The sequence below is a fragment of the Euphorbia lathyris genome, chromosome 5, assembly GCF_963576675.1.
Source record: "Euphorbia lathyris chromosome 5, ddEupLath1.1, whole genome shotgun sequence".
NCBI lineage: Eukaryota > Viridiplantae > Streptophyta > Magnoliopsida > Malpighiales > Euphorbiaceae > Euphorbia > Euphorbia lathyris.
In genome coordinates this window covers 22058116-22084621 of record NC_088914.1, presented here as the reverse complement: position 1 = coordinate 22084621, position 26506 = coordinate 22058116, and the positions used below count along the sequence as shown (strand labels likewise).

At 36.2% G+C, this 26506-nt stretch overlaps 2 protein-coding genes and 1 non-coding gene across 3 annotated transcripts; 1 reads left to right on the top strand and 2 right to left on the bottom strand.

Moving 5' to 3' along the window:
* Nucleotides 1-6459: 6459 nt before the first annotated feature.
* Nucleotides 6460-6566, bottom strand: LOC136231600 (small nucleolar RNA R71). Its single transcript, XR_010689973.1, has one exon. It is a non-coding gene; the product is annotated as a small nucleolar RNA R71 (small nucleolar RNA).
* Nucleotides 6567-13372: 6806 nt separating this feature from the next.
* Nucleotides 13373-21189, top strand: LOC136229329 (mitochondrial import inner membrane translocase subunit TIM44-2-like). The gene is made up of 14 exons (XM_066018042.1): nucleotides 13373-13668; nucleotides 13758-13864; nucleotides 13998-14123; nucleotides 14247-14322; nucleotides 18389-18433; nucleotides 18523-18939; nucleotides 19069-19137; nucleotides 19246-19310; nucleotides 19396-19464; nucleotides 19555-19627; nucleotides 19778-19882; nucleotides 20509-20580; nucleotides 20686-20748; nucleotides 20907-21189. Exons 1-14 carry the CDS (start codon nucleotides 13594-13596, stop codon nucleotides 21036-21038), a joined length of 1494 nt encoding a protein of 497 aa, XP_065874114.1. The 5' UTR covers nucleotides 13373-13593; the 3' UTR covers nucleotides 21039-21189.
* Nucleotides 21190-22576: 1387 nt separating this feature from the next.
* LOC136228804 (11S globulin seed storage protein 2-like) lies at nucleotides 22577-25956 on the bottom strand. Its single transcript, XM_066017285.1, has 4 exons — nucleotides 25566-25956; nucleotides 24776-25005; nucleotides 24250-24693; nucleotides 22577-23140 (listed from the first exon to the last, which is right to left on the bottom strand). The coding sequence occupies exons 1-4, from the start codon at nucleotides 25939-25941 to the stop codon at nucleotides 22754-22756; spliced, it is 1437 nt and encodes a 478-aa protein (XP_065873357.1). The 5' UTR covers nucleotides 25942-25956; the 3' UTR covers nucleotides 22577-22753.
* Nucleotides 25957-26506: the final 550 nt, after the last annotated feature.

Below are 26506 nucleotides of genomic sequence, written 5' to 3'. Positions count from 1 at the left end.
TCATTTCTTCTAAATGACCTTTTGCTGTTTCTATCATTTCTCCTGAACAGCTTTTTCATCTTTCTGGTGAACATGGCCAATTCCTCATCATCAGTTGACTCTGCTTCAGTTGAGTCAGCTTTCATGACAAGTGACTTTTGTTTCTTGTCTTCTGATTTTTCTTTCTCTTTGGCTTCAAAGTTTTTCATAGAGATTTCATGGGTCAGCAGGGATCCGATCAACTCATCATATTTGTAGGTAGTCAAGTCTTGGGCTTCTTCTACAACTGTTTTCTTTGCTTGCCAGCTCTTGGGCAGACTTCTCAGAATTTTCTTCACCTGTTCTTCTTCAGTGAAGTTCTTTCCAAGCCTTTTTAGCTCATTTATAATGTTTGTGAACCTTGCGTTCATTTCTGATATGTCTTCATTCTCCTTCATTTCAAACAGCTCGTAGAGTCTCATATGTTGATTGACTTTAGACTCATTAACTTTGCTTGTGCCTTCATAGGTTACTTCAAGCTTTTTCCAAATCTCCTGTGCTGACTCGCAACCTGAAATCTTATTGTATTCTGCAGCATCTAACGCACAGTGAAGCATATTTATAGCCGAAGCATTATTTTGTAATTTTCTGAGGTCATCCTCTGTCCATTCAGCTTCACTTTTAACAATTTTCTCATCGTTAACAGTTTTGTATGGCACATGTGGACCTTGAACAATTGCAAGCCATGCACTCATGTTTGTGGCTTGAATAAAGTTTTTCATCCTATTCTTCCAGAATGTATAATTTGACCCAAAGAATAGGGGAGGTCTAGTGATTGATAGTCCCTCAGGGAGTATCTGTGTTGTTTGGTTTTCTGGAAGGAACCGAGTGCTATTCTCACCCATTTTTCGGGATCAGCTCAAGATTGTTAAATCTTTGAGTAGTGAGCTTAAGCTCTGATACCACTTGTTGGTCCCTGGTAATTAGTTCCAAGGGGGGGGGGGGTTAGGAACTATTATAACTTTTTCGTGTTTTAATTAAGCTGACTGGAAGTTATTTTGAGAGTTTATTAACTCAGCTTATGGTCAGCTTGGTGAGATATGTTTGAAGACAGCTTTAGTCAGATGTTGACTAAAGTTGTTTTCTTGTGAGTTGAGAATTGACACTCTTGGAGGTCAGCTTCTAACTCAGCACCACTTACTTACTCAAGATCAGCTTAGACAATTTATATGCTGAGTAAATAAAGTAAACAACACATGCAATTATAAGAGAGAGTTTAGAGATTACTCAGTATCACTTATCCTGGTTCGGCCTCTCTGCCTACGTCCAGTCCCCAGAGTCCTCCGGGATTTTTGAATCCAATACTGAGCTCTTTAAAGGTAGAGCACAAACCGATTACAAGGCAGTTGAATATGCAAGAGTACCTTCCTCTATTTGTCTACTCAACTCCTACTAAGTGCTACAACCCAACACCTAGATTTCTCTACCACTGAAATGCTTACAACCAAGCACCCAGCTTTACACTCTCAATATTTCTATTGATCACAGACTTCTTCTTTTTGAACTAATGAACACTTTAGATGATTACAAATCAATCTAGCATTTACACATAGAATAGAAAATTCGGTGTAAGATTCTTTTTGTATTTGAGTGCTTTTGAAACTTTCTCTCTTGTATTTTTCTTTCGATACTTCAGTATTTATCCAAGTTTTTTGATTGTCCTTTTATAGAAGGAAATCTGTAGATTTGATCGTTTTGAAATGTCCTAACCGTTAACATCAAAACGGCTCTTTTGGGGAACAATTTCTAGAAAGCTTCAGACTGCACCTCCATTCCCTTTCTCTGTTTTCTTCAGGCGTTAGGTTTGTCTTCTAGCGTCTGGTTTGTCTGTTTGTGCCAGTTGTCTATTTCCAATAATCCAACGTCCCATGACTATTGTAATTAGTCTTTTAGGTGTCTTCGAGGTTCCAATTATTGGTGCAGAAGATTGGCAGACTTTATCTTTTAGTGAACGGATCCTTCATGCTGTCCTGACTGTTACTCAGCTTCGTTTGTTCTTTTCGAATGTTCAACGTTCATACTGAGTTCCTTCAAGGTCAGCTCCGTTCTGTTTAACCGCTCTTGAAGAAGTCTTCAACTTTAGTCAGCTTCGTTTTGCTTCTGAATTTTAACTCCACTCAGCTTCTATTCTGTCATGCTGAGTTCCGTTCTACTCATCTTCGTTTATGCTCACTTTTGTCTTGTCTTTACTTTATATATTTTTTCACTCAATATTTAACAAACATATTAGTACAATTAAATCAAAGCATCTAAATTTAATTGCCTCTTAATCATGGATGATTTTGTCAAATCAAAATCTTGTGGAAAGGTGTTTCAACAAAATCATCTATAATGACCAAGGAAAATCTCTTACCGCCCAAGTTGATTGGCTGGACAGGTCCGAAAAGATCCAAGTGTAGTAATTCCAATGGACAATTGGTTGAGACAATATTTTTACTTTGAAAAGACTTTTTGGCTTGTTTACCTTGGTGACAAGCATTGCATAATTGATCTTTCTCAAATATAAGTTTGGGCAAACCCTCAACTAATTGCTTTCTTGCTAATTTGGCAAGGAGGTCCATGCTTACATGACCAAGTCTCCTATGCCATAGTCAGGAATTGTCTTCCTTTGACACTAAGCATATGTTTTTCGAAAACTTCTTTTCTAAACTCAACATGAACACATTGTCAACACGAGGGGCAGTTAAAATCAAATCATTTATTTTTCCCTTGAGTATCTGACACTCAGTGGCATGAAATACAACCTTTCTACCACTGTCACACACCTGAGCCATGCTCAATAGGTTATATTTGAGACCCCTGACTAAGGAGACTGACTCAATAGTAGGGTTTCCTCCGATAGTACCTGATCCTACTATCTTACCCTTTTTCTTGTCTCCGAAGCTTACACTTCCACATCGTTTACGCACAAGTGTGATGAACTGAGTTTCATCACCAGTCATATGTCTCGAGCATGCGCTGTCAATATACCAAAGCTTTGACTTCTCCGTGCACCTCAGGCTCACCTGCAATTTAAACTATTCATCTTTAGGTACCCAATTCTTTTTGGTTCCTCGTTGGTTAGCATGAACAGGTGACGCATCATATTTTATTTTGTGACGACATACATTTATGGTGTGGCCATCTTTACCACAATAGTCACAAAAAACTACCCTTTGAGGGTATTTCCTCTTTTGGCCAGCACAATGGTGCTGAGCATACCAACACATGTTTACAGTGTGTCCTCTCTTTCCATAACAGTCACACTGACTGTTCTGCTGAGTGTACTGTCTAGGCTGACCAGTACCATGATACTCAGCATGTGGGTAGAACCTTTTCTTAGCCGATTTACTCAGCTGGTTCTGTATAGATGTAATGTCCTTTCTCAGTTTCTTGGAATCTGATTGGACTTCCGAGACGAACCGATGCATGATTTTTAGATTTTCATCTTGCCTGGTGTTGTCCTGGAGCAGATGTTGGAGGTCACTCGATTTGACATCTTCAATCTCATCACATTGCCTGCTGAGTGCCTTTATTTTCTTGTTACACTTTTTGGTCAGTGTATATAGATCACTCAGGGCGTTAACCATTTCATTTCTAAGCAAGAGAAGAGATGTTAGCTCATTGGAATGTTCCTCTTGGTCAGATTCATCTGAGAGGTCATCTTGCTCAGATCGGCATTGGTCAGCAGATTCGTCAGCCATGAAACATATGTTTGCTGACTCAGTGACATCAGCTTCTGATGAGGTTGACTTATCACTATTGCTCCATGTTGCCACCATTGCTTTTCTGCTACCTTTCTTTTCTTTCTTCAGAGTGGGACAACTTGATTTAATGTGCCCAGTTTGATGGCATTCAAAGCAAGTGACAGGCTTTGAGCTGTCCTTCTTGTGTCTGCTGTCGCTGGACTCAGCTTTGTATTTATCGCTTCGTCTGAATGACCTTTTGTTGTTCTTGTCATTCTTTCTGAACAGCTTCTTCATTTTTCTTGTAAACATGGCCATCTCCTCATCATCTAATGAGTCAGCTTCTGTTGAGTCAGCTTTCATGACAAGAGATTTTTGCTTCTTGTCCTCTGACTTTTCCTTAGCTTCAAAGTTCTTCATTGAGATCTCGTGGGTCAGGAGAGATCCTATGAGCTCATCATATTTATATGTGGTCAGGGCCTAAGCTTCTTCTACAGTTGTCTTCTTAGCTTGCCAGCTCTTGGGGAGACTCCTCAAGATTTTCTTCACCTGTTCTTCTTCTGTGAAGTTCTTGCCGAGTCTCTTAAGCTCATTTATGATTGTTAAGCCCAAAATATACCTAAAATATCATCATTAATTACATCAATATTGCTACGAATTTATGCTATTTATAACTGTTTAGAAAGCTTTTACTCTCGAATATGTTTCTTTCTTGTAAGGTACATAAATATTTGATAAAATCCAAATAGGAACGAAAAGAGCTCAAAAACAGAAGAAAAACCCTACAAAAGGAGTCGAAGACGACAGAAATTAATAACGCCAAATCAAGGACGCGAACGAAAGCAGAAGAAATGAAAAACGTTCCGTGCTGCGACCGCGGCCCCCACATTCTCGGTCGCGATATGCGTTCCTCAGTTTTCCCTTCCCTTCGTTTGAAGACCAATTGATGCTCCCCCATTCTCGGTAGAGAATTTAATATTCTCGGTACGAGCAGGAGTTTGTAGAAGCCTAGTTACACACTTTCGTTTTCGATGAAACACGATCGTTCGGGTGGATAAAGACGTCCTTTCGCAACAGATACGATCCTTCACAACGGACACGACACTTCAATCAAGACTCTTCAACATCTATAAATAAAGAGTTGATGGAGAGTTGAAGATATGTAGAAAAAGAGATTAGTATAGAATTTATGCAGAAATTCCGAGTCAAGTGATTCAGAAGTTAGATTTCGATTCTGTAAAAAGCAATATGCTGTACACACATTGTTTATTCAATAATAACAAGTTTAGTAGCGTTTAGACATTGTTCCAGTTTAGTTTTCATTTTGATAGTAGACCGACCCAGTCTCTATTACGAAGATTCAACGAGAAGATTGAGTAGAGGATCCGCCCCGGAGCCTGACAAACTCTAACGAAACCCAAGGAAAGGATTGACAACCCGTTCACTTGCAAGCCGTCGAATGTTTCCATGCTCCATGTTCTCTGTAAACTTGTATCAATTTATATTTCATCTAATAAAGTCCGTTCTATTCGATAGATTTTTATGCAGTACTTATGGTATCCAATCCACTAAAGTGACTGCTGGTGTTTTCATTAAAACGTATTTAATTCAAAATCTTTACAAGGAAACTTTGTTGAACACTTAGGCAAATTATTATCTCGAAAGAGTTTTAATTTGATTAAGGGCAATTATCCCGGATAGGGTTTTGTCATGTTCAAAGCCAATTAATTAGAGGTTCCGTCATTTATTTCATCTTTATAATTCGTACAAAGTTTAAAATTGTTTTCTTTACTTAATGCAAACAAATACATCTGTTTACTTTTCTAAAAAGTACTAAACGTTCCTATCTTACAAATTCATTCTTAAATCAGAATATTTTCTAACGTTTTCATACTCTATCTAATTCTCATTCTAGCAATTTCAAAACCAAAACCGATTAAACGATTTTTCCATATTATAAACCTAAAAGTAAATTTAACCGATTATAAATAAGTTTTGTTCGAAAAACGTTCCCTGTGGGATCGATATCTTTTATTACTACAAGCGTATACCGTGCACTTGCGGAAATCGCTCAACAAGTTTTTGGCGCCGTTGCCGAGGAACGCCAAAATTTTTGACAAAATTTTAAATTTTTCGTGTTTTATTACGAATCTAGGTTTATTCATACTTATTCAAACTTTTATATTTTTATTTATTTTCAATTACTAACATATTTATTTTTCAAATTCTGTTTTGTAGGTAGTTTCGGTTCGTGCGAAATTTCAAGTTCATGCGCAGTTCTCGAAGTTCAGGCACGTCACCAGATCCTATTGACCCAGAAATTGAAAGAACTCTTAAAAAGAACAAGAAAGAAAAGAAAAAGAAAAACAAAACCCCAATAAAAACTAGAAATACCGAGCCAGAAGTTATGGCCACACTTATGGATTACGTTAGGCCAGGAGTGGCCGGTGTAACAAACAGTATAGTTAGACCCCAAATTAATGCAAACCAATTTGAAATTAAGCCTGCGTTGCTTAATATGTTGCAAAATAACGTAACATTTTACGGGTTACCTAACGAAAATCCTAATACCCATTTGACAAATTTCTTAGAAATTTGTGACACTTTTAAAATTACTGATGTAACTGCAGAAGCAATCAAACTTCACCTTTTTCCTTTTACTTTGAAGGATCGAGCCAAAGAATGGTTAACTTCTATGCCAGCCGCATCATTTGCCACTTGGGAACAATTAGCCCAAGCGTTTTTATCAAAAATTTTTCCTTTAGCAAAAACCACAAGAGTCATTAAAGAGTTAACATCTTTTTCTCAAAATGAAAATGAAACTCTTTATGAGGCTTGGGAACGTTTTAAATAACTTCAACGTTTATGCCCACACCACCAATTGCCCGCTGAACTTTTAATGCAAACATTTTATAATGGACTAAATCCTACAACTAGAGGTTCATTGGATGCTATGTCTGGAGGGTTATTTATGAAGAAAACATCTGCCCAAGCAAGGGAACTTTTGGAGGAAATGGCAATCAACAGCAGTATGTGGCCCACGGAACGTGGACACGTACCATTAGCGAAACCATCATCCTCAACAACATCATCAGTTAAAGGTATAGTGAATCTTGATCCAGTAGCGATGTTGCAAGCCCAATTTTTTGCCTTATCACACAAAATTGATAGGTTTATGGCACCGTATGATCCTAATGGTAAGCCAATCCAAACAGATGTGGATTACGAAGGTATGAGTGAAATTGAACAGGTAAATTTTGTCCAAGGGCAAAACCAAAATAATAACCCTTACTCCAATACATATAATCCTGGGTGGAGAAATCATCCTAACTTTAACTGGAGAGATAATAATAATGAAAATGCTAATCAAAATCGTACTACTAATTATCAAAATCAATCAAGAGATACGATTAGCACTTTATCTTCTAAAATCGACAAATTTATTGATGCTATGAGCGGAAAAATAAGTAATCACGACGATGGTTTTAAACGGATCGAGAATAAATTCGATCAGCTTATTAAAAACCAATCATCTAGCATCCATAATTTGGAGATTCAAATTGGACAACTCGCTAAATCAATTCCATCCCGCAAAGAGGGAAGTCTTCCAAGCCATACGGAAGAAAATCCGAAAGAGCATGTTAAGGCTATCACTCTTCGTTCAGGGAAAAATTACTTAGGCCCGGAAATGCCCGAAAATTTGACCTTACCTGGAACTGATTTACCAAAGCCCAAAGAAGATACATTAAAATAAAAAGATGCACCAATTGACTCTAGTACAAAAACTTTTGTACCCAAACCACCTTTTCCACACAAAGTCCGCAATAAGGACTATGATAAACAACTTTTAACATTTTTAGACAAACTTAAAAATTTGCATATTAATCTGACGTTTATGGATGCGATTACGCAAATTCCCAATTATGGTAAATTCCTCAAAGATTTAATTTCAAAGAAAATCAGTTGGGAAGGAATTTCATCAATTTCACTAACTGAAGATTGTAGTTCGATTGTGTCAAGTAATTTGCCCACAAAACTCAAGGATCCCGGATGTTTTACCATTCCGTGTAAATTGGGGGATATTGAATTTCCCAGTTGTCTCTGTGATTTAGGAGCAAGCATTAACTTGATGCCATTATCTATTTTTAATAAGTTAGGCTTAGAAGAAGACATCAAACGTACCAATATGGTTTTGCAATTAGCGGATCAAACCACTAAAAGACCATACAGTATAATTGAGGATGTTTTAGTTAAAGTTGACAAATTTATTTTTCCTACCGATTTCGTTATTTTAGATTTTGCTTATGACGTAAATTGTCCGCTAATCTTTGGTAGACCGTTCATGAACACGGGACGTGCTCTAGTTGATGTGTCGGAAGGGAAAGTAGTTTTAAGAATAGGCGATGATAAGATTGAGTTTGATATGAATCAAGCGATGAAATATCCTATGGAGGATTTCGCTTGTATGAAACTTGATTTAATTGAAGAATGTGTAAATGACATTGTTCAAAAAGAAGAAATAATAGAACCTATAATGAGTGAGGAACTAGAAGATAAGGACCCAAAACCTTTGATTCGAGAAGATGGACCAGTTCCGCCTTCAATTATAGTTCCACCTAAATTAGAACTTAAAGAATTACCAAGTCATTTGAGGTACACTTTCTTAGGCGAAGGCGATTCTCTACCTATAATTATCTCTAACAAATTAACACGAGTCCAAGAAGAGAAATTGAAAGAAGTTGTTAGAAATAGGATAGGAAGTATGGGTTGGCAAATTTCAGACTTAAAAGGTATTAATCCGAGCATTGTAATGCACAGAATTCACTTAGAAGAAGATAAGCCACCTAAAGCGGATAGGCAAAGACGCCTAAATCCGAATATGAAGGAAGTAGTAAAAAATGAGATTACTAAACTTCTGGACAATGGAATCATCTACCCTATCTCGGATAGTGAATGGGTTAGTCCAATCCATTGTGTACCTAAAACGGGAGGCATAATAGTTGTAAGGAATGAAGAAGGTGAATTAATACCTACGCGAACCACCACTGGTTGGAGGGTTTGTATAGATTATAGAAATCTAAATAAAGCAACTAGGAAAGATCATTTTCCTCTTCCTTTCATTGATCAAATGATCGAAAGGATAACTGGTCACGCTTTCTACTGTTTTCTAGATGGTTACTCCGGATTCTTTCAAATATACATTTACCCGGATGACCAAGATAAAACAACCTTCACATTTCCTTACGGAACATTTGCATATAGGAGAATGCCCTTTGGTCTATGTAACGCACCTGCAACATTTCAACGTTGTATGACTGCGATTTTTAATGATTTCATTGAAGATATCATGGAAGTTTTTATGGACGATTTTTCAGTTTATGGAGATTCTTTTGATTCATGCCTAGAAAACTTGGATAAAGTTTTGTCTAGGTGTGAAGAAACAAATTTGGTATTAAACTGGGAAAAATGTCATTTCATGGTTGACGAATGAATTGTTTTAGGTCACAAATTATCTGAAAAAGGGTTAGAAGTGGACAGAGCAAAAACTTCAGTAATAGAAAAATTACCACCTCCAACTACTGTTAAGGGAGTAAGATCATTTTTAGGACATGCCGGTTTTTACAGAAGATTTATTAAGAATTTTTCTGTAATTGCCAAACCACTCACTAATCTACTCATGAAAGATTCCACCTTTGATTTCAATGAAGATTGCGTTAAAGCTTTCGAAACATAAAAAATAGCTTTAGTCAGTGCACCTATTATTGCTAAACCCGATTGGGATTTACCATTTGAAATTATGTGTGATGCAAGTGATTTAGCTGTCGGATGTGTTTTAGGTCAAAGGAAGGATAAGAAACTTCATGTCATTTATTATGCAAGTCACACACTTTCCGGTGCACAATTAAACTACACCACAACTGAGAAAGAAATGTTAGCTGTAGTTTTTGCATGTGATAAGTTTAAGTCATACTTGCTAGGTTCGAAAGTTATTATTTACACTGATCATGCAACATTAAGATATTTATTTGCTAAAAAGGATGCAAAACCGCGTCTAATTAGATGGGTTTTATCGTTACAAGAATTTGATATAGAAATAAAAGACAAAAAGGGAGTAGAAAACCTTATCGCCGATCACCTATCAAGACTTGAAGATGAGAACGGTCCTATAGGTGAAACTAACGGTATATGAGATGATTTCCCTGATGAACATCTCTATCAAATGAAAACCGTAATGTCACCATGGTATGCAGATATTGCTAATTATCTTGCAGCCAATATTGTTCTGGAAGGATTAAATTTCCACCAAAAGAAGAAATTTTTCTTCGACAGTAAACAGTACTTTTAGGAAGATCCTTTTTTGTTCAAAACCTGTGGTGACGGGATAATTAGGAGATGCGTTGGTGAAAATGAATTTGAATCCATAATGTCAGAATGCCATTCTAGCTCTTATGGAGGACATAATGGAGCTACCAAAACAGCAGCTAGAATATTTGAATGTGGTTTCTTTTGGCCTACGATGTTTAAAGACGTCCGTTCATTTATTACTCATTGTGATAAGTGCCAAAGAACATGAAATCTAGGAAGGAAAGATGAGATGCCCCTCACAACCATATTAGAAGTTGAAGTCTTCGATATGTGGGGAATAGATTTCATGGGACCTTTTCCTCCTTCTAATGGTAAAACTTACATATTAGTTGCCGTTGATTATGTTTCAAAGTGGGTTGAAGCAATTGCAACCCCGACGAACGATTCTAAAGTTGTCGTTAATTTTCTTGACAATATATTTTGTAGATTTGGTTGTCCAAGAGTCATCGTTAGTGATGGCGGTACTCATTTTATAAACAGAAGTTTTGAAACGCTTATGAAAAAATATGGAGTACGCCACCGCGTGTCTACGCCATACCATCCTCAGTCAAATGGTCAGGCGGAGATATCAAATAGAGAACTCAAATGGATTCTAGAGAAAACAGTTTCATCATCAAGAAAAGATTGGTCTTGTAAACTAAATAATGCATTATGGGCATACCGTACTGCATTTAAAACACCAATAGAAATGACTCCATACCGATTAGTGTATGGGAAGGCATGTCATTTGCCAGTCGAATTAGAACATAAAGCCTTTTGGGCTATTAGAGAACTTAACTTTGATTTACGACAAGCAGGTAAGAAACATTTGCTCGACTTAAATGAGTTAGATGAGTTACGCCATCTATCTTACGAAAATGCAAAGATTTATAAGGAAAAAGTGAAAAAATGGCACGATGCCAAAATTAAAGTCAAACACTTTAATGTTGGGGATAAAGTGCTGTTATTTAATTCACGACTTCGTTTATTTCCAGGAAAACTTAAGTCCAGATGGATAGGACCATATTTAGTCGTCAAAACATTCGATTATGGTTCTTTAGAACTGGAAGGTCCAAACGGAATTCGTTTCAAAGTTAATGGTAATCGATGTAAAATCTATTACGAAAATATTTCACAAATAGAAATTCCGTTCGTAACAAGATTATCTGACGTATAAATCACTCAGTTTTCAATCAAAGTCTATTTTGTTTTATTTCTTTTTTATATTTTTGTTCATTTTATTTTTTTTTATTTTTATTTTTCCACATGCCATTTTTGTGATTAGATGACTTTATGTTATGATTTAAGTACATAAAATATGTTTATTTCATGATATTAGAATTAATTTTAGGAAATTAGAATGAAATTGAAGTTTCAGGCAATTCTCTGCCGAGAATTCTATTTTTCAGATTTGTCCAAATAGGTTAGATTTTCTCTGAACTTACCGAGAATAATAAATTCTCTACCGTGAATCAGGACATAGCTTACGACGCCTGATTTCTGCAAGGAAATCAGCGTGTCGCGACCGCGAATTCGGAATTCTTGGTCGCGACACGCGTAATTCCTGCACATTTAAGTTTGAATCATCCTAAACCTTTTGACGAACCTTTTGACAAACGAAACCTTAAGTTTCTTCGTTCCCGAAAGGTGTAATTTTATACCTTTTCATGATTAAAACAACACCTCTTTTCATCTAAAACTCTTATTAATTAGTCCTAGAGGATTCAAGTTCTGTTACAATTCTTTTCATCTTTGTCAGATTTCTGATTTCTTCAAAACATCATTTTTCATTTAGTAACAGAAACTTTGTTTCCCTTAAACCAACACCATGCCTACCAAATACAAACCTTCAAGGCACAATGCTGCCTCAAGCAACAAACGCCCATACTTATCCAAGCGATATGGGGCGCCCTTTCCTATCTTCAATCACGATGAAGGGAGGCGTTATTGGAATCTCCGTTACAAATTCTTCACCGGAATGTTGTATATGGATGAATTTCTTAACAACCAACTTGGCATTAGTGATGACATGAGCCGCTATATGGAACGCCTAGGGTGGACAAAATTCGCCCAAATGCGGTTCCCAATAATTGGCGACTGGATACTCGAATTCTTTTGTACCGTTTGTTTCACTAACAAACGACGAGTACGTCTCAGTTTTCATCGAGATGGCGAAATCTTCACTTTCGGCTATCCCGACCGACCACACGGTGAGGCGTGATAGTCACACGCCCGCGTGTCGGGAGAGCAAAAAAAATAGCTTTTTCCTCCCCAAAACCCATGAAAGGGTATTTTCGTCCTTTCACGGGGCTAGGGGTGGGAATTTGGGGCTGGGTTTAACAACACCCAAAAATAAACATAATAATAAATTATATATAAATAATAATAATTATAACAAATAATAATAAATTACTGAATATTAAACTGAATGCTGAACTGATTGTTATTGAAATTAAGTAATAAAGAACGAAATCTAAGTAAATCAAATGGATCCATACAATTAAGTCTTTTTTGAAATAACTCTGAGGACCCGCATCAATATTTACTAGTTTTGACCCGTGCGATGCACAAATTCATCTTAATATATAAATATTGACAAAAATATAATTTAATAATTACAATTAATGATATAAAGATGCTATATAAATTAAATATTATTATTTTATTTTCACATTTAATTTAAATAATCTTTTTATAAATAAATATAATAATATAATTAAAATTAATATATTATATTTTTTATCAGTAAAAAAAACAATGAAGTGACACATCAGCTCCATCGTTACTGTTTTATATTGGCCCTGTTTGGTAAAAAGCATTTTGGGATAAAAATAGCAGTTTTGACCAACTTTAGAGGTTTGACCACTGAAACCGCTAATTGGAGTGTTTGGTGGAGAGAGGTTTGGGAGAGAGTTTTGGGATGAAAACGCTAATTTAGAAAAAGCTCTTAAAAGGAGTTTTTTCAATTAGCGTTTTGCAATTTTAAAATTAATGGATTTTTTTAACCCTAATAGATAGACTCTCTCTTCTCCTACGCTAAAATTAATGCCCTTATTCGTCTTTTTGCACAAACCGCTATTATCAATCAGCTAATTTTTACCAAACATGTCTACACAAACAGCTAATCAAATCAGCTAACAGCTAATGTAATCAAATCAGCTAACAGCTAATGTAATCAGCTAACAGCTATCATGATTTATCATAAAAAAAAAAAAAGATTTATTTATCAAATAATCAAATTTATTTTTTATTCTATCAAATAATCCATAAAATATTCGAGACCTATAAGTGAATTATTTATCACGTTACGTGGATAGGAAGACGGTAATCCGACTATTATTTTCCAATCCCTGATTGCATATTAACTTATCGAGTTGTCCAAACAACTTTCCTCTTCTCCAGCTGCAGCTTCTTTAGGGCATTTCGTTCCCTGTACTCATTTTTGCTTGCCGCGAAAAAGTAGACATTCTCCTCCTGTCTTTGGGAGGAAAATCTGTTTATGAAATAACTATCAAGAATCGTTTCGAAATAACCCAATTCTTTCGAGAAATTTTTGTTCTAACTAATGGCAAGTAGGAAGTTGGTTAGGGATGTGTTGCTTTCTAGGCAGAGCTTCTTTCTTCACCCAACGTTTCCTCAGGTTATCTCCCTAAGACTCTGATATAAGCGGAAATTTGTTGTTTTGTGTTGTATGATTTATATTTATTTGGTTGAGGTTTTTGCAAGTAGGGTGCGAGCAGGAGATTACGATTGCCGTCAACAACTGGGTACTCTGCTTGTCGTGGATATGGTGTATTTAGTGAGTTCTCCAAGAAAGTAAAAGGAGAGGTCACCAGGTATTTAATTAAATTCCTTTCTTTTAGTCTCTGTTGCTGGTTAATTTGTGTCCATTCTTCCTCTGCAATTCTGCTATTTTTTTTTTGTTTCAAAATAGCATTTACCTACTATAGTTTGCCATGTTAAATGTAGCAATCAAGAATTTCAACAGTCGTTCAAGGAGCTGAAGGAGAAAGCTGAGGGACTGAAGGAGAAAGCTGAGGGACTGAAGGAGAAAGCTGAGGGACTGAAGGGTGTAAAAGATGATCTGAAAGAAAGGTAATTTTTTTTTACCATTTTGTTATTAATGTGCAATGTAACTCTTAGCCTTCGTAGTAGATAGGCTGAGACATACTGTTGTATGTCAAGGGAGGGCCTGAGATGGTGAAATGGCGAATGCAGAACGAAGCAGACAACTGAGCAGCTGTACAAACATGTGGATGGTGTTTGGACAGAGGCCGAAGCTACTGCAAAAAAGGTGCGCTATTGAGATTGGTCCCAAGCTGTTATATATGTTGCATTCTTTGCGGATCTTATGCTTCTGTTCTGTTTAGATTGCTGTAGTTTACAACTGAATATTATGTACTTCATGTTGATGCCAAGAATCGTGATTTTATTATGTATTTTGGAGGATGATATACTGCTGGAATGACTGTTCTATGTTGTTACTATCAATTTTTTTAGGACTGACTTAGTGATTTGGCGCATAAGTAACAGGGTGTAATATCTAATAATTCTTCTCTGTTTTGGCAGTGTTTTCTACTTTCTATATCTAGGGTGCCTTCATATCCTTCCAACTTCTAAACAGAGTAAATGATCATATTGAATTTGGTGAATTCCTATACATTCTAACTTCAGAATGAGAAGGTTGAATGCTCATTAAGGCTTTCGTAAGATCCAATAGATTTCTACATCGTCCAGTTCACGATTTGTATTGTCTTAGAAGTATATTTATGACCAATTGGGTATAGCGGCTCAATTGGTACGTGTCCACAAAAAGAGGTGGGAGGTCACAGGTTCATTACTCAACCTCTTCAGTATTTATCAAACAACAACAACAACAAAGCCTTAGTCCCGAAATGATTCAGGGTCGGCTAACATGAACCATCATATAAAACCGTGAAATCAAGTCGTGTCAGCGACACAAATTCTCTCCCTCCATTCTGTCCTATCCACTGCCATATTTTCCCAATCCCTAATAAACTCATGTCACTCTCGATCACCCTCCTCCAAGTTTGCTTAGGTCTTCCCCTAACCCTCACCACTACATCCCTTGGCCACTCTTCAGTCCTCCTAACCGGCGCATCAAACGCTCTTCGTCTTACATGTCCAAACCACCTTAGTCGGTTTTCCCTCATTTTATTCTCAATAGATGTAACCCCTACTTTTGTCCTAATTATTTCATTACTCACCCGATCCTTTCTCGTATGACCACACAACCATCTCAACGTACGTATCTCCGCCACCGACATCTTATGAATGTGACAGTGTTTCACTGCCCAACATTCCGTACCATATAACAATGCTGGTCTGGTTGCCGTATTTATCAAAAGATAAAAATATATTTATGGTAATGGGTAACTCTCAAACAGTTAAAGGCCTTGAAAATATAAGGGTCCTTTGTTATGGAAGACCCTCTAGCCATTTAGTTGATAATAAGCTGAACCCTGTACCCTATAGGACTGTGGGATTTTTTTAGAAAATCAAAACCATAAGTGAAAGAATGAATTCACTTTTATATGTCTATGTGTAGTGATATGATGACGGCAGTTGTCTTATAAAATTTGTATGGAGGGTGAATGAAGCTTGATGGAAAATGCTGGCAGCCTTTTTCAAGTTATTTTTATACTGAGGGCAGGACTTGCATTTGGGCTGCATATTATTGGAATCTAGATTGACCAAGTGAATTTTGCACCGATTCAAGATTAGTATGATGAAGCAATTTTCATGAGATGCATGACTGTTAACTGTGAGCTTGGTTGTGTTGAGTTTAATGGCTTCTCTCTTGTTGAATTCTAGTTTCTGTTTTTTTTTTCCAAGTATTTTTCCTAAATACTGTGTTATATATTCTGGTGAAAATGCCTTCTAATTTAGTTAACTATCAGGCTCCACTCAGATTTCAAATAATTCAACGTGGTACACTGGCACTTGAATAGAAAATGATGTGATAAAGTATCATTATGATAGATTAGATATGATGAATGTAATTTTTTTGTGAATATGTTCATCAAACCAGGGTTGCTCTATAATGTATGCTGTGGAGTAGAGCTATTAGAATTTAGAATAATGGTACTGTTGTTTCAATAAGTAACATGATGCTGTAAAACAAGCATGTTACAGATAAAATATTTCAGTTCCAGGATATTCAACAATTTCACATCCTGACACTTGTAATAATACCTTTCTAGGAACACCCTTTGCTGCATCATTTTCTTGTGCTTTAGTTCCAAGTGAGTCTTCTAGTTTTTCGATGATTGAGTGAGATTTTTTTCCCCTTGTTCTTTTATTTAACTTCATCTCTTAAACCAATTCATGCAATTTATTTGACTTCATCTCTTAAACCAATTCATGCAATAGAGATGGGGTTGAGCTGTAATTTGGTATGATAGATTCTTTGTTTTTGTTTGAGATTGTTGATATTGAATCATTTCCAGTCTGTTGAAAGTCTGTTGAAGATGATTGGCATAGTGATGTATAAATAACTAAGCACATGTCAAGAAAAAATATATTTTGCTTAAAGATTGATGTCATGGTTACCTATTATTTATCAGATTTGCTAAAGTTTTCTTGTGCTCTTCATATGTTTTTACGTGTTTATTATACTGTGCTTGTCGTCATGCAGGCTTATCTTGGTATAGCTGCTACAAATGGCAAACAACTTAATAATATGTTAGTAAGGTGCATTCTGCTCTGACTTCTAGAGGGGATTTAGTGTTCTCACAGTTAAATCTTCTTTCAAGTCTAGTGATAAAGAATCTGAAAATTGGCATAGTAATGTTATACTTTAGACCAAGAACGATGGGCTGAAGCAAAGACCTAGAATGTCTACACTAGGAGAACGAAATCTGATCTGTGATAGTTTGCTGGGTTGTCACGATATGAGCTGGTATGCGTGGTAGTTAATGAGGTTGGGCAAGAAAAGATATTTGGCAAATTTGTTCTGCTTTGGCAGAGCCTCTGCTCTTCATTGGGTAGAGACGAAATGCATAATTCCTTAGGGGACTGGCATGTATACTCTATCCATTTACCTTTCTTGTTTGCTTGCTAAGATAATCATTCCATCATCAATAAAGCTCATATTTCTCCTCATATTGTGTGCCATAATTGTTTCGTTGATATGTTCTTGCCTATTATCTTCCTTTGCTGTTTTGTCATTGTGTTATTGCCTATTATTTGGTCCGACTTGCCGAATCTGAGTGGGGAAGATGGATGAACAGAAGCTCCAAGCGTGGGCAGACAGTCAAGGTGAGATATTGGAAAGGATGGGGACTTAACTGGAAAAGCTTGGCCACTCATTGGCTGAGATCCAACAGAATATGGCTGCTGAAAGTAAGCTGAAGGAACAACAGGATGTTATAATGGAAGAAATTAGAACTATGTTGGCCAGATTAAGCAAACAACAGGGCAAACATCCCATTGAAAGTTGAGGAGATTGAGGGAGCAGAGAAACCCTCAACTTAAGATGCCATTCGGGAAACTCCAGAGTCCTTGGTCACTCCACTGCAATAACTCCTCACTCAGGTTCTTCCGACTCCGCTTTTGGTGCCATAGCCTACCATTTTCGGAACAAGCTTTCACTTCCCAAAAGGTGAAGCTGCCATATTTTTTATGCCAATGACCCGAGAGGATGGTTGACAAAAGCTGAGTTATTTTTCTTTGTCAACAAAACAACCCTAAACATGCGATTAGCCTACGGAGATATGAGTATGGATGGAACAGCTCAATTGGTTCTTGATTCTCCTCAGTTCGAATTAGATTAATTGGGAAGAGTTGAAAGAAACCTTACTGAAACAGGTTTGTCGAAGCATCGTTATATAGTATCTTTGATGATCTCATCTCCTTACAGTTGACGGAGTACATCGATGTCTTTGAAATGATATCTGCTATTCATCCATGGCTTGAGAAAAGAGATTAGGACCTAGGTCAGTATCATGAGGCCAGTGACCAGGCGATGAGATTGGCAAGAGACATTGAGGCAGACTTATACTTGGGCGGTACAGTAGGTAGCTGTACATACAATACCAGAGTATGGAGGAATATAATTCACACGTGGCTCCTCTATTCACAGTGACCAGTTCTGGTCTAGGGACATTATTTTAGATGTTGACGTTATCATCCTGGGTCCTTGTGAATATCTTCTTGTACATGCATGTAATGTGGCATTTGCCTGAAATATTTTAGTTTGTTATGCTGGGTTGTTGAAATGTCCATCTAATTTCAGATGTATGGGTTCGTTTTTGTGTTAAGCACCTCCCTTGTGCACCTTTTTATCCTTAGCATTTGTATTGATTGGATATAATTTGTTCATTTCTTGTTGTTTGTAGGTTTCTTCCAACGTCAAAGAGAAGATTGCTGCTGCCAAAGTAGAGGTCTGTTTTGGATTGTGCTTTTTCTGTTTGCTTCTTCATCTTTACATGCTACCTTTTAGTTATTCTATAGTGCATATTGTAAAATCCAGGTCAAAGAAACTTTTTCGGCAGGGAAGCAAGAGGCCTCCGAGTCCTCTGGAACTTCAGATAAAGATGGTGCTGATGTAAAGGGTGACGACAGGAAAGCTTCGTCTTCTTCGACAGACACGGAGAATAGGACTAGTGATAACTCAGAAACGTTCTTTGGAAAATTTAGATCAAGCATACCTTCCTCAAAAGTGTCTTCGGCGTTCCAGAAATTGAAGGAAGCAAAAGTCACTGACTTAGTAAAGAAGGGTTATGACGTTGTGAAGGATGAATTATCTGGTAAACCTAGTCAGAGAAAGCGCCTGGAATATACCCCTCCCCCCTCCTTTAAAGGTGAAACAAGCACAAGAAGAGACGTTGCTGTTCTTCCCTCAAAGCAGTCTAGGTGGAACAAAAAATGGGACGCATTCAAAGAAAAGGTTAGTTATCCTTTGTTATCAGTATGGGCTTAGTGACATTAGAATAAACATAGAAAAATTGAAAGGCTAAAATTCCTTATTGTAATAATCAATTTCTTTGATCGAGTAAATTTCTTCTTTTGAAACCAGATGCAAGGTCATCCTTTAATGAGGCGTTTCATTGGCTTTAGTGAGCCTGTGGTAACAAAGAGTCAAGAGGTATGATGCTGTTTTCTTTTTGTTTTTCTGAGTTTCAGTTTGTTATGTGCCGTGTCATTATCTCCCTCTTGGTTGGCACATTTACTTCTGTCTTGATGTTGTTCACAGATTGCAGAGGATGTGCGGGAAAGATGGGAGACCAGTGATAGTCCAGTTAAAGACAGAATTCTGGAGTACGCTTCTCTCTTTCTTCTTCATTCTCTTACTACATGAATTTATTTGAAGTGTTAATGGAGCAACAATTTTCTTTCCCAACAGTTTCAGTGATACTATCTTTCAAGAAACTGATTCTGCGGCAACAATCAAGGAGATAACCCGTCGAGATCCGTATGGTCACAAGCACTTATCTTTCTGAAATTTTCTTCAAAATTTCTAAAATCTGTTACTGCTTTTAATCTGCATGTTCCTTTGTATCAGATCGTTCTCTTTGATGGATTTTGTGGCTGAAGTTCAAGAAGCTGTTAGACCTGTACTTAATGCTTACATCAAGGTCAGTTCTAAGTTAGTTTGGAGTGCTGTGATCTTTATCACTTTTTCTTGTGCTTCTTTTATATATGTGTGTCTTTGTCTAATGGTTCCATTTGAAAGTTGATCAATTTTTGCCTACCGGTTTAGTGTCTTAAATGTCTCCTGCGTACAGGGAGATGTAGAAACCTTGAAGAAGTATTGTACATCTGAAGTTATTACTCGGTGTGAGGCAGAGCATAAGGCTTTTCAGAGTCATGGTATATTTTTTGATAATAAGGTTAGAACTTTCACCTTTGAGGTGCACATTGTTACGTTCATTCCATTGTGTTTCGAGGAAATTTCACCCTATCTATTACCTAAGCATATCACCATTTGCTCTATGTGCATGACAGAAATGTCGTCTTCTACTCCTTGTGATGGATTTCGCAAGATATGCTCTTTCATTAACTTTTCTACTTTTCAGCCAGAAAATTCTGTTACAGGTGCTGATAGGGTTGTGTATTTTCTAACAGTATGAACTCAAATTTGTTGTTGGTCCAAGTAGTATTTTATAATAATCAATGGAGTTCAGATATTGCTTTCATAATGAATATTTACGAAAGCAAAGGCCAAGAAAAAGAAAAATGTTCAGAAGTGGTGATATGCTAACATTTAATTAGACATTTTGAGATGCTGAACTCCCATTTTATGATCTATTTCTGTAATTTGAACCTAGAAAATTCAAGCTTTTAACAGTATAAATTCAATTGTAATATTGGAAGGTGTCGAACTACATGGTCGTCTCCATCAATTACTGGTGCAGATTTTAGGATTAAGTCACAAATTTATCCCTGGTTTTAGATGAGTAAGTTATCAGTGTGGTATGATGTGTTGATGTAAGGTATATGGCTTGTCTTGGTGCAGATTCTGCATATTTCTGAGGTCGAATTAAGAGACACCAAAATGATGGGAACATCTCCAATAATCATTTTAGCTGTATGGATCCTCATTTCTTTTTCTGATGCTTTGATTGAAGACTTCTTCTTAACACTTGCAATCAGTTAATGCCTTTTTTCTTCTTATTAATCAAAATGATTGCAGTTTCAAACACAGCAAATACATTGTGTACGTGACCGAAATGGTGCAATAACAGAAGGAGGCAAGGTATGTAGAAACTATTTTATATTATGTGCTATACATCCCTTGCGAATTGCCGCTTCTAGGATAGGGACCTATGCTGCAATGTCCTATACTATACTCTTTAACATGGTTTGGTTTAATTACTTTTGTTAAGATATCTGAGAAATTTTTGGGGCATTTAGGATACAATCCACACTATATACTATGGGTGGGCGATGCAACAAATAGACCCAGAAGAAGTTGGAGAAGGTGCGATGTACCCTATATGGAAGCTAAGGGAGATTCAACAACTAGGTATCCAAGCTCTGATATAGGCTTCCTGTTCTAGAAAATGTAAACCAAATAGATTACTCTACACTTGCTGCTCTCCTGGGTTTTGTCACTCCAGGGAAAGCTTTAGCTTTGGCTGATTGATATTCCTTGTTGATTTTATATTAATAAAGAAATTGAGTAACTTTGGAATGACATTACTTTTTAAATGATAGCATAGCATAGCATAGGGTTCATATTCAAATCACTTGAAGGCTTGAGGATTTATTTGCTACATCTAAGTTTAGAAGATTGGTGCCGTTATCATTTCTTTCTGCGTATTTCGTGTCATTTCCTATTTAAAGCTCTTTTTTATTATTGAAGAAGTAAAGACCGGGAATTTTTAATTTTGTTGATTTGTTTGTCTAGAAAACAATCCCTAATCTCTTTTAACTGGTGTAAAAATGGCTCGTAGCAATTCAAATAAATCTGAATAATCTTCAGTTACTAGTTTCAGTTATATTTTTCTCCTAGTTTTCTAATGTTTGTTATTCGGACAATCTTTTCTTAGTCAAGAATCAAAAGAAGATACCAATTCAATATTAATTTATTTTAATCTACCATAATTATATAATTTTCTTTGTATATATGTAGTGTGTGTTGGTTCTGTTTTTTTTTTTTTTTTTTTTTATTTTTTTTATTTTTTATGGTTATCCTTGTTATAGCTCCTTTTTGCGGGTTTTGCTTTTGTAGCTCATTTTGATGAAAAAAAAGAATAGAATGAAAGTCTATGGTTAAGATGCTGATAGTTAGAGGATGAAATCAACACAAGATTTTTAATGTTTGGGAACACGTGTAAATTTTTGGGTTATATTTTGAATTGGGTTAGGGTTAGAATTATTAACCAAAAAAAAAAAATAACACAAATATTTAAAATTATTATTAAATTTTTTAATGTTAGGTAATCATGCAAATTACAATTGTTAATATTGTAAATGATTCCCATATTTTTGTCATGGTAATTTGTAAACATAATATGAATCTGATATAATATTAGTGAATTTTGGATAATCACTGTTAATGTATTTTTTTGAAAAATGACTTCAATTATTACCGTATACCGCATATGGTAACACCATTATAATTAGTCCCTCTTAATAATTCTATTAAATCATATTTTGAACATAATTAAGTATTTTTTTTTATCAGTTTATATATTAAAATATGATAAATTAGCTTTATTTACATAATTTTTTCTTAATAAATCATTTCCAAAGGCAAAAACAAAAAGCCAACAAAAAGGCATCTCAAGCCTAACTGAAAGAATCAAGAACGTTAATAGAAGAACACGATAATACAATAACATGATAATTGATTCAATCAACACTAATCCCATTAGATAGATTGACCCTAATCCCATTAGCTAGCTTCTTTCAATGGGCACTAATCCCATTAGATAGAGTGACATGATTATAAAGCGAAATTTTTTATATTCTCATTTGAAACTACATCTATAATTGGCACAATGCAGAATTACACGATAATTGATTCAAACATTGGTGAAAGCTGGCCCAAAAAATAAAATAGGTTGTATTCCATCATGTATGAAAAGACAAGGCCACATTTATTATTTGACTTCATAAAAAGGTATAAACATGTCATAGTTTACAAGGACGATTTCGTAGTAGTTTAGCTAAGACATGATGATACTGTTATCATCATTTTATTAGGAGAAAACAAAGTAGTAGTAGTAGTAGTTGAATAGAACAAGAGATTCTATTCAAGACCTTGACATTCTAGTAGTAGGAGTAAAAACTACAGCCTCTCGATCTCTATTCATTTTGAGTTTCATAGCTTGGCTTGGAGACACCTGATAAGAATTAACAATAACATCAACTGGCATTGCTCTCATCATTGAAGTAGAGCCAGCCATAGGCATCTGCATAGACATGCTACTTGTTTTGAATGTTATGTAATCAAATCCATCACTTCCTGCTTTTGCAACAACTACGTAGAACTGTGGGATTATAAACATGTCTCCTTCTTTTACTCTTTCTTCCATCACTGTGTTTCCATTGTCATCCACCATTTGGAGTTGTATGTCTCCTCGGAGTGCATAGACCATTCTCATGTCTGTCATTGACCAGTGTGGTGTGTACATTGCATCCTGATCATAAAACACTGTCAATCAGGCCAACTATATAACAATAATGACCAAAATATGATCAGGATATCAATATCAAATAAAATCTTGAAGTAGAGCTCCAGGGGCGTGCGGAGAAAACAACACGTTCTGTGAGCAATCGAAAGTTTTCGAAAACAGGGGAAGAAAGGTCACGCGACATGTCTCTATTTCAGCACGTCGTGTGACATGATCTTGGCCAATTCCAACTTGGAACAACCAAGTTTCAATCCACACGATGTGTCCCTAATATCACAGGCCAAGTTCTGTCATTCTGCCACAACCCTGCACAAGTGATATTAATATCACAGGCCGTTGTTAATATCATCACAGGCCGTTGTTCAGCAAGTTCTATCATTCTGCCACAACCCTACAAGTAATATTATTGTTTTGCCATTATGTATTTACTGTTATGCAATTCTGTATTTCAATCCTTTCAATCCACACAGCGTGTCCATATGATATTACTTATTCAGCAAGTTCTGTCATTCTGTCATTCTGCCACAATATTGCAAATGTGATATTATATAATATCACCTCTGCACTTCCGTATTTCAATCCACACAACATGTCCGTATGATATTACTTATTCAGCAAGTTCTGTCAATTTGGTGATATTATTGTTTTGCCACTCTCTATTTTCTGTTTTGCAATTCTGTATTTCAACCCACACCACGTGTCTGTGTAATATTATTGTCATTTTGGTGATATTATTGTTTTGTCACTCTATTTTCTGTTTTGCAATTCTGTATTTCAACCCACACCACGTGTCTGTGTAATATTACTTCTTCAACAAGTTCTGTCATTCTGCCACAATCCTGCAGATGTGATGTTATTGTTACTGTTTTGTCACTTGGCCCTATTTTTTAATTTACACTTCCATTTATTTTATCCCTATTATTAAGATGATGTTAGTATTAGAGTTAAAGATTATTTCCTTCTAATTAAACTAAAAAAAAATATTATCTTTATTGTTTACTATCAAAACCTTCACTATTCCTTCAAATTAAACTAGAAAAAATATTATCTTTATTGTTTACTGTCAAAACCTTCACTAATCTGTCACCGAAATGAAAAAGGGATAGGTTAATTACCGGCATGAGCGTGCCTCTCTCAGCACCCATATCGAGAGAAGAAAGAATAGGGAGCTTTTGTTCATTTAGAACATTGATTTTTCCAGCATGTCTAGTGTAATAATCAGCTTCTCTCATCGTCTCCATGTTGTATCTGATTTTCGAGGAACAAATTGTTTCTTCAATTCCATTATGATCATCATTTCTTCTCATTTGTTCTGCTTCTTCTTCATCTGGTTTAATCATGCTCATATCTTCATTGCACTTCACAATTAATCCCATATCATCATTTTGCTTCATCTTCCTTATAACTTCTGTTGGAACACTGAATGATTCCGCCAATATTTCATCATCCAAACCACTCATTACGTTCTGGAAAGTGTCCTGCAACATCCTCTCCAATCCTTGCCTGCTTCTCTCGGAAGGATCCTGCCTGGAGGATTGGCCTCCTGCCAGCATAAATGCCTGAAAATTCAAGTGAAGTTCAAGTAAAGCCCTAAAAGTTCAATTACTTAAAAGAGTAATGGAAGAATGGATCTATAGTTACTCTGAAGCTTTGATCGAGTTGGTTATTTTTGTTGTCGAGATCAAGAACAGAGACAGCAACAAGATCTTCGTTGCCATCATTGTAGCACCAGTGAGCATGACCATGTGGAATTGCAATTATGTCTCCTCGTCGAATCCTGTGGATTCTCTGGTGTCTCTCTTCTGATTCTGATCCTCCCATCTGGTATGTCTCAGGGCATCCTGGACAGCTTATTCCTACCATTCCCCGCCCTGCAAAGAGAAGATCAGTTTACCTTATGTCAATTTTGATTTAGAGAGTGTCTGGTTACCTACTTTTCGCATTCTGTTTTGCCTTTTCATTTACGTTTTACAACTGAAAGGTTGCTGTTTACAAAAGCAGGAGAGCTTTTCCAAACAGGCAAACAAACAGAAACAATAAACGGACCCTTAAACATAAAGGGTAAACAAACAGCAAGTAGCCAAACCTACCCTTAAATATAAACAACAATCAAACAAAAACAGCAAACAACAAGTAGTCATACCGATCCTTAAACAGACTCAATTTGGTACAATTAGTAATGATAGCGAACCTGCCTTTTCCAAATAGAAAAGGCAAACAAACAGAAACAGCAAACAAACAGCAAGTAGCCAAACAGACCCTTAAACACAAGGGGCAAACAAATAGCAAGTAGTCAAACGGACCCTTAAACACAAGGGGCAAACAAACAGCAAGTAGCCAAACCGATCCTTAAACATAAACAGCAAACAATAAATAGCCAAACCGATCCTTAAACAGGCTCAATTTGGTACAATTAGTAATGATAGCGAACCTTGGATAACATAGATGAGGCGAGGAGAGGGGAAAAACTTGGGCAAGGAGAGTGATTTAGGTCGGATGGTGATTCTCATAGCAGCAGCACCAGCACACTGGAAATGATCCTCCATGGGATCCCACATCTCAATCATTCCTCCGTCGGACTCGATCTTATGTGAAGGTTGAGCAGTTGTGAACCTCTGAATCTGGCATTGCTTTGCCATCATTCGGCTACTTCTGCCTTCAAATTGCATCACCGGCCTTCTTGCATCGGCTGAGGCAGCAATAAGAGATAGAAGAAGAAGACATACTGAAACTAGCTTAGTGGTGGTGCGAGTATGAGTATCCATGCCTGGCTGATGTTGAGGGAGTTTGCCGGAGTTCAGTTCCATTTTATAGTGGCTATAATTTGGAATATCTGCATGAAGGAATGTCTTCTTGTGAAGTTGGAGACGCCACCTTTTAGGTTGAGCTGGTATGCCGGAGATACTAGGTGGTGGTCGGAGGAAGTCTTCTGCATGCACTCACCCACTTGTCTTCTCTTTTTTTCTTTTATTTGCATGTAATATGAACCGACACCTTGATTAATAAAAATATAATCACCTGTAAGTTGCCACTTAATAAAAAAAATTTAAGAACACAATATAGAATATAAATGTAATACAAATTTAATCCACCGAATCATTTTATATAAATTGAAATATTTCATGTAAAATGTATAAAATCTTTACAAATTTTCATAACGTTTATAGACTTTTATGTAACGTAGTTATTTTTCATAATAAAAAATAATCTTATTTGTTAATTAATTTATATTTTATTTATAAATTTAGTACTAAATGATTTTTGTAAAAGTCTAAGTATTTTACGTGAAACTCGATTTTTGGAGAAGTTAATAATTTTTTTTATAAAATAACTTTACTTAAATTCAGTCTTACTTTATGTAAAGTATATCTA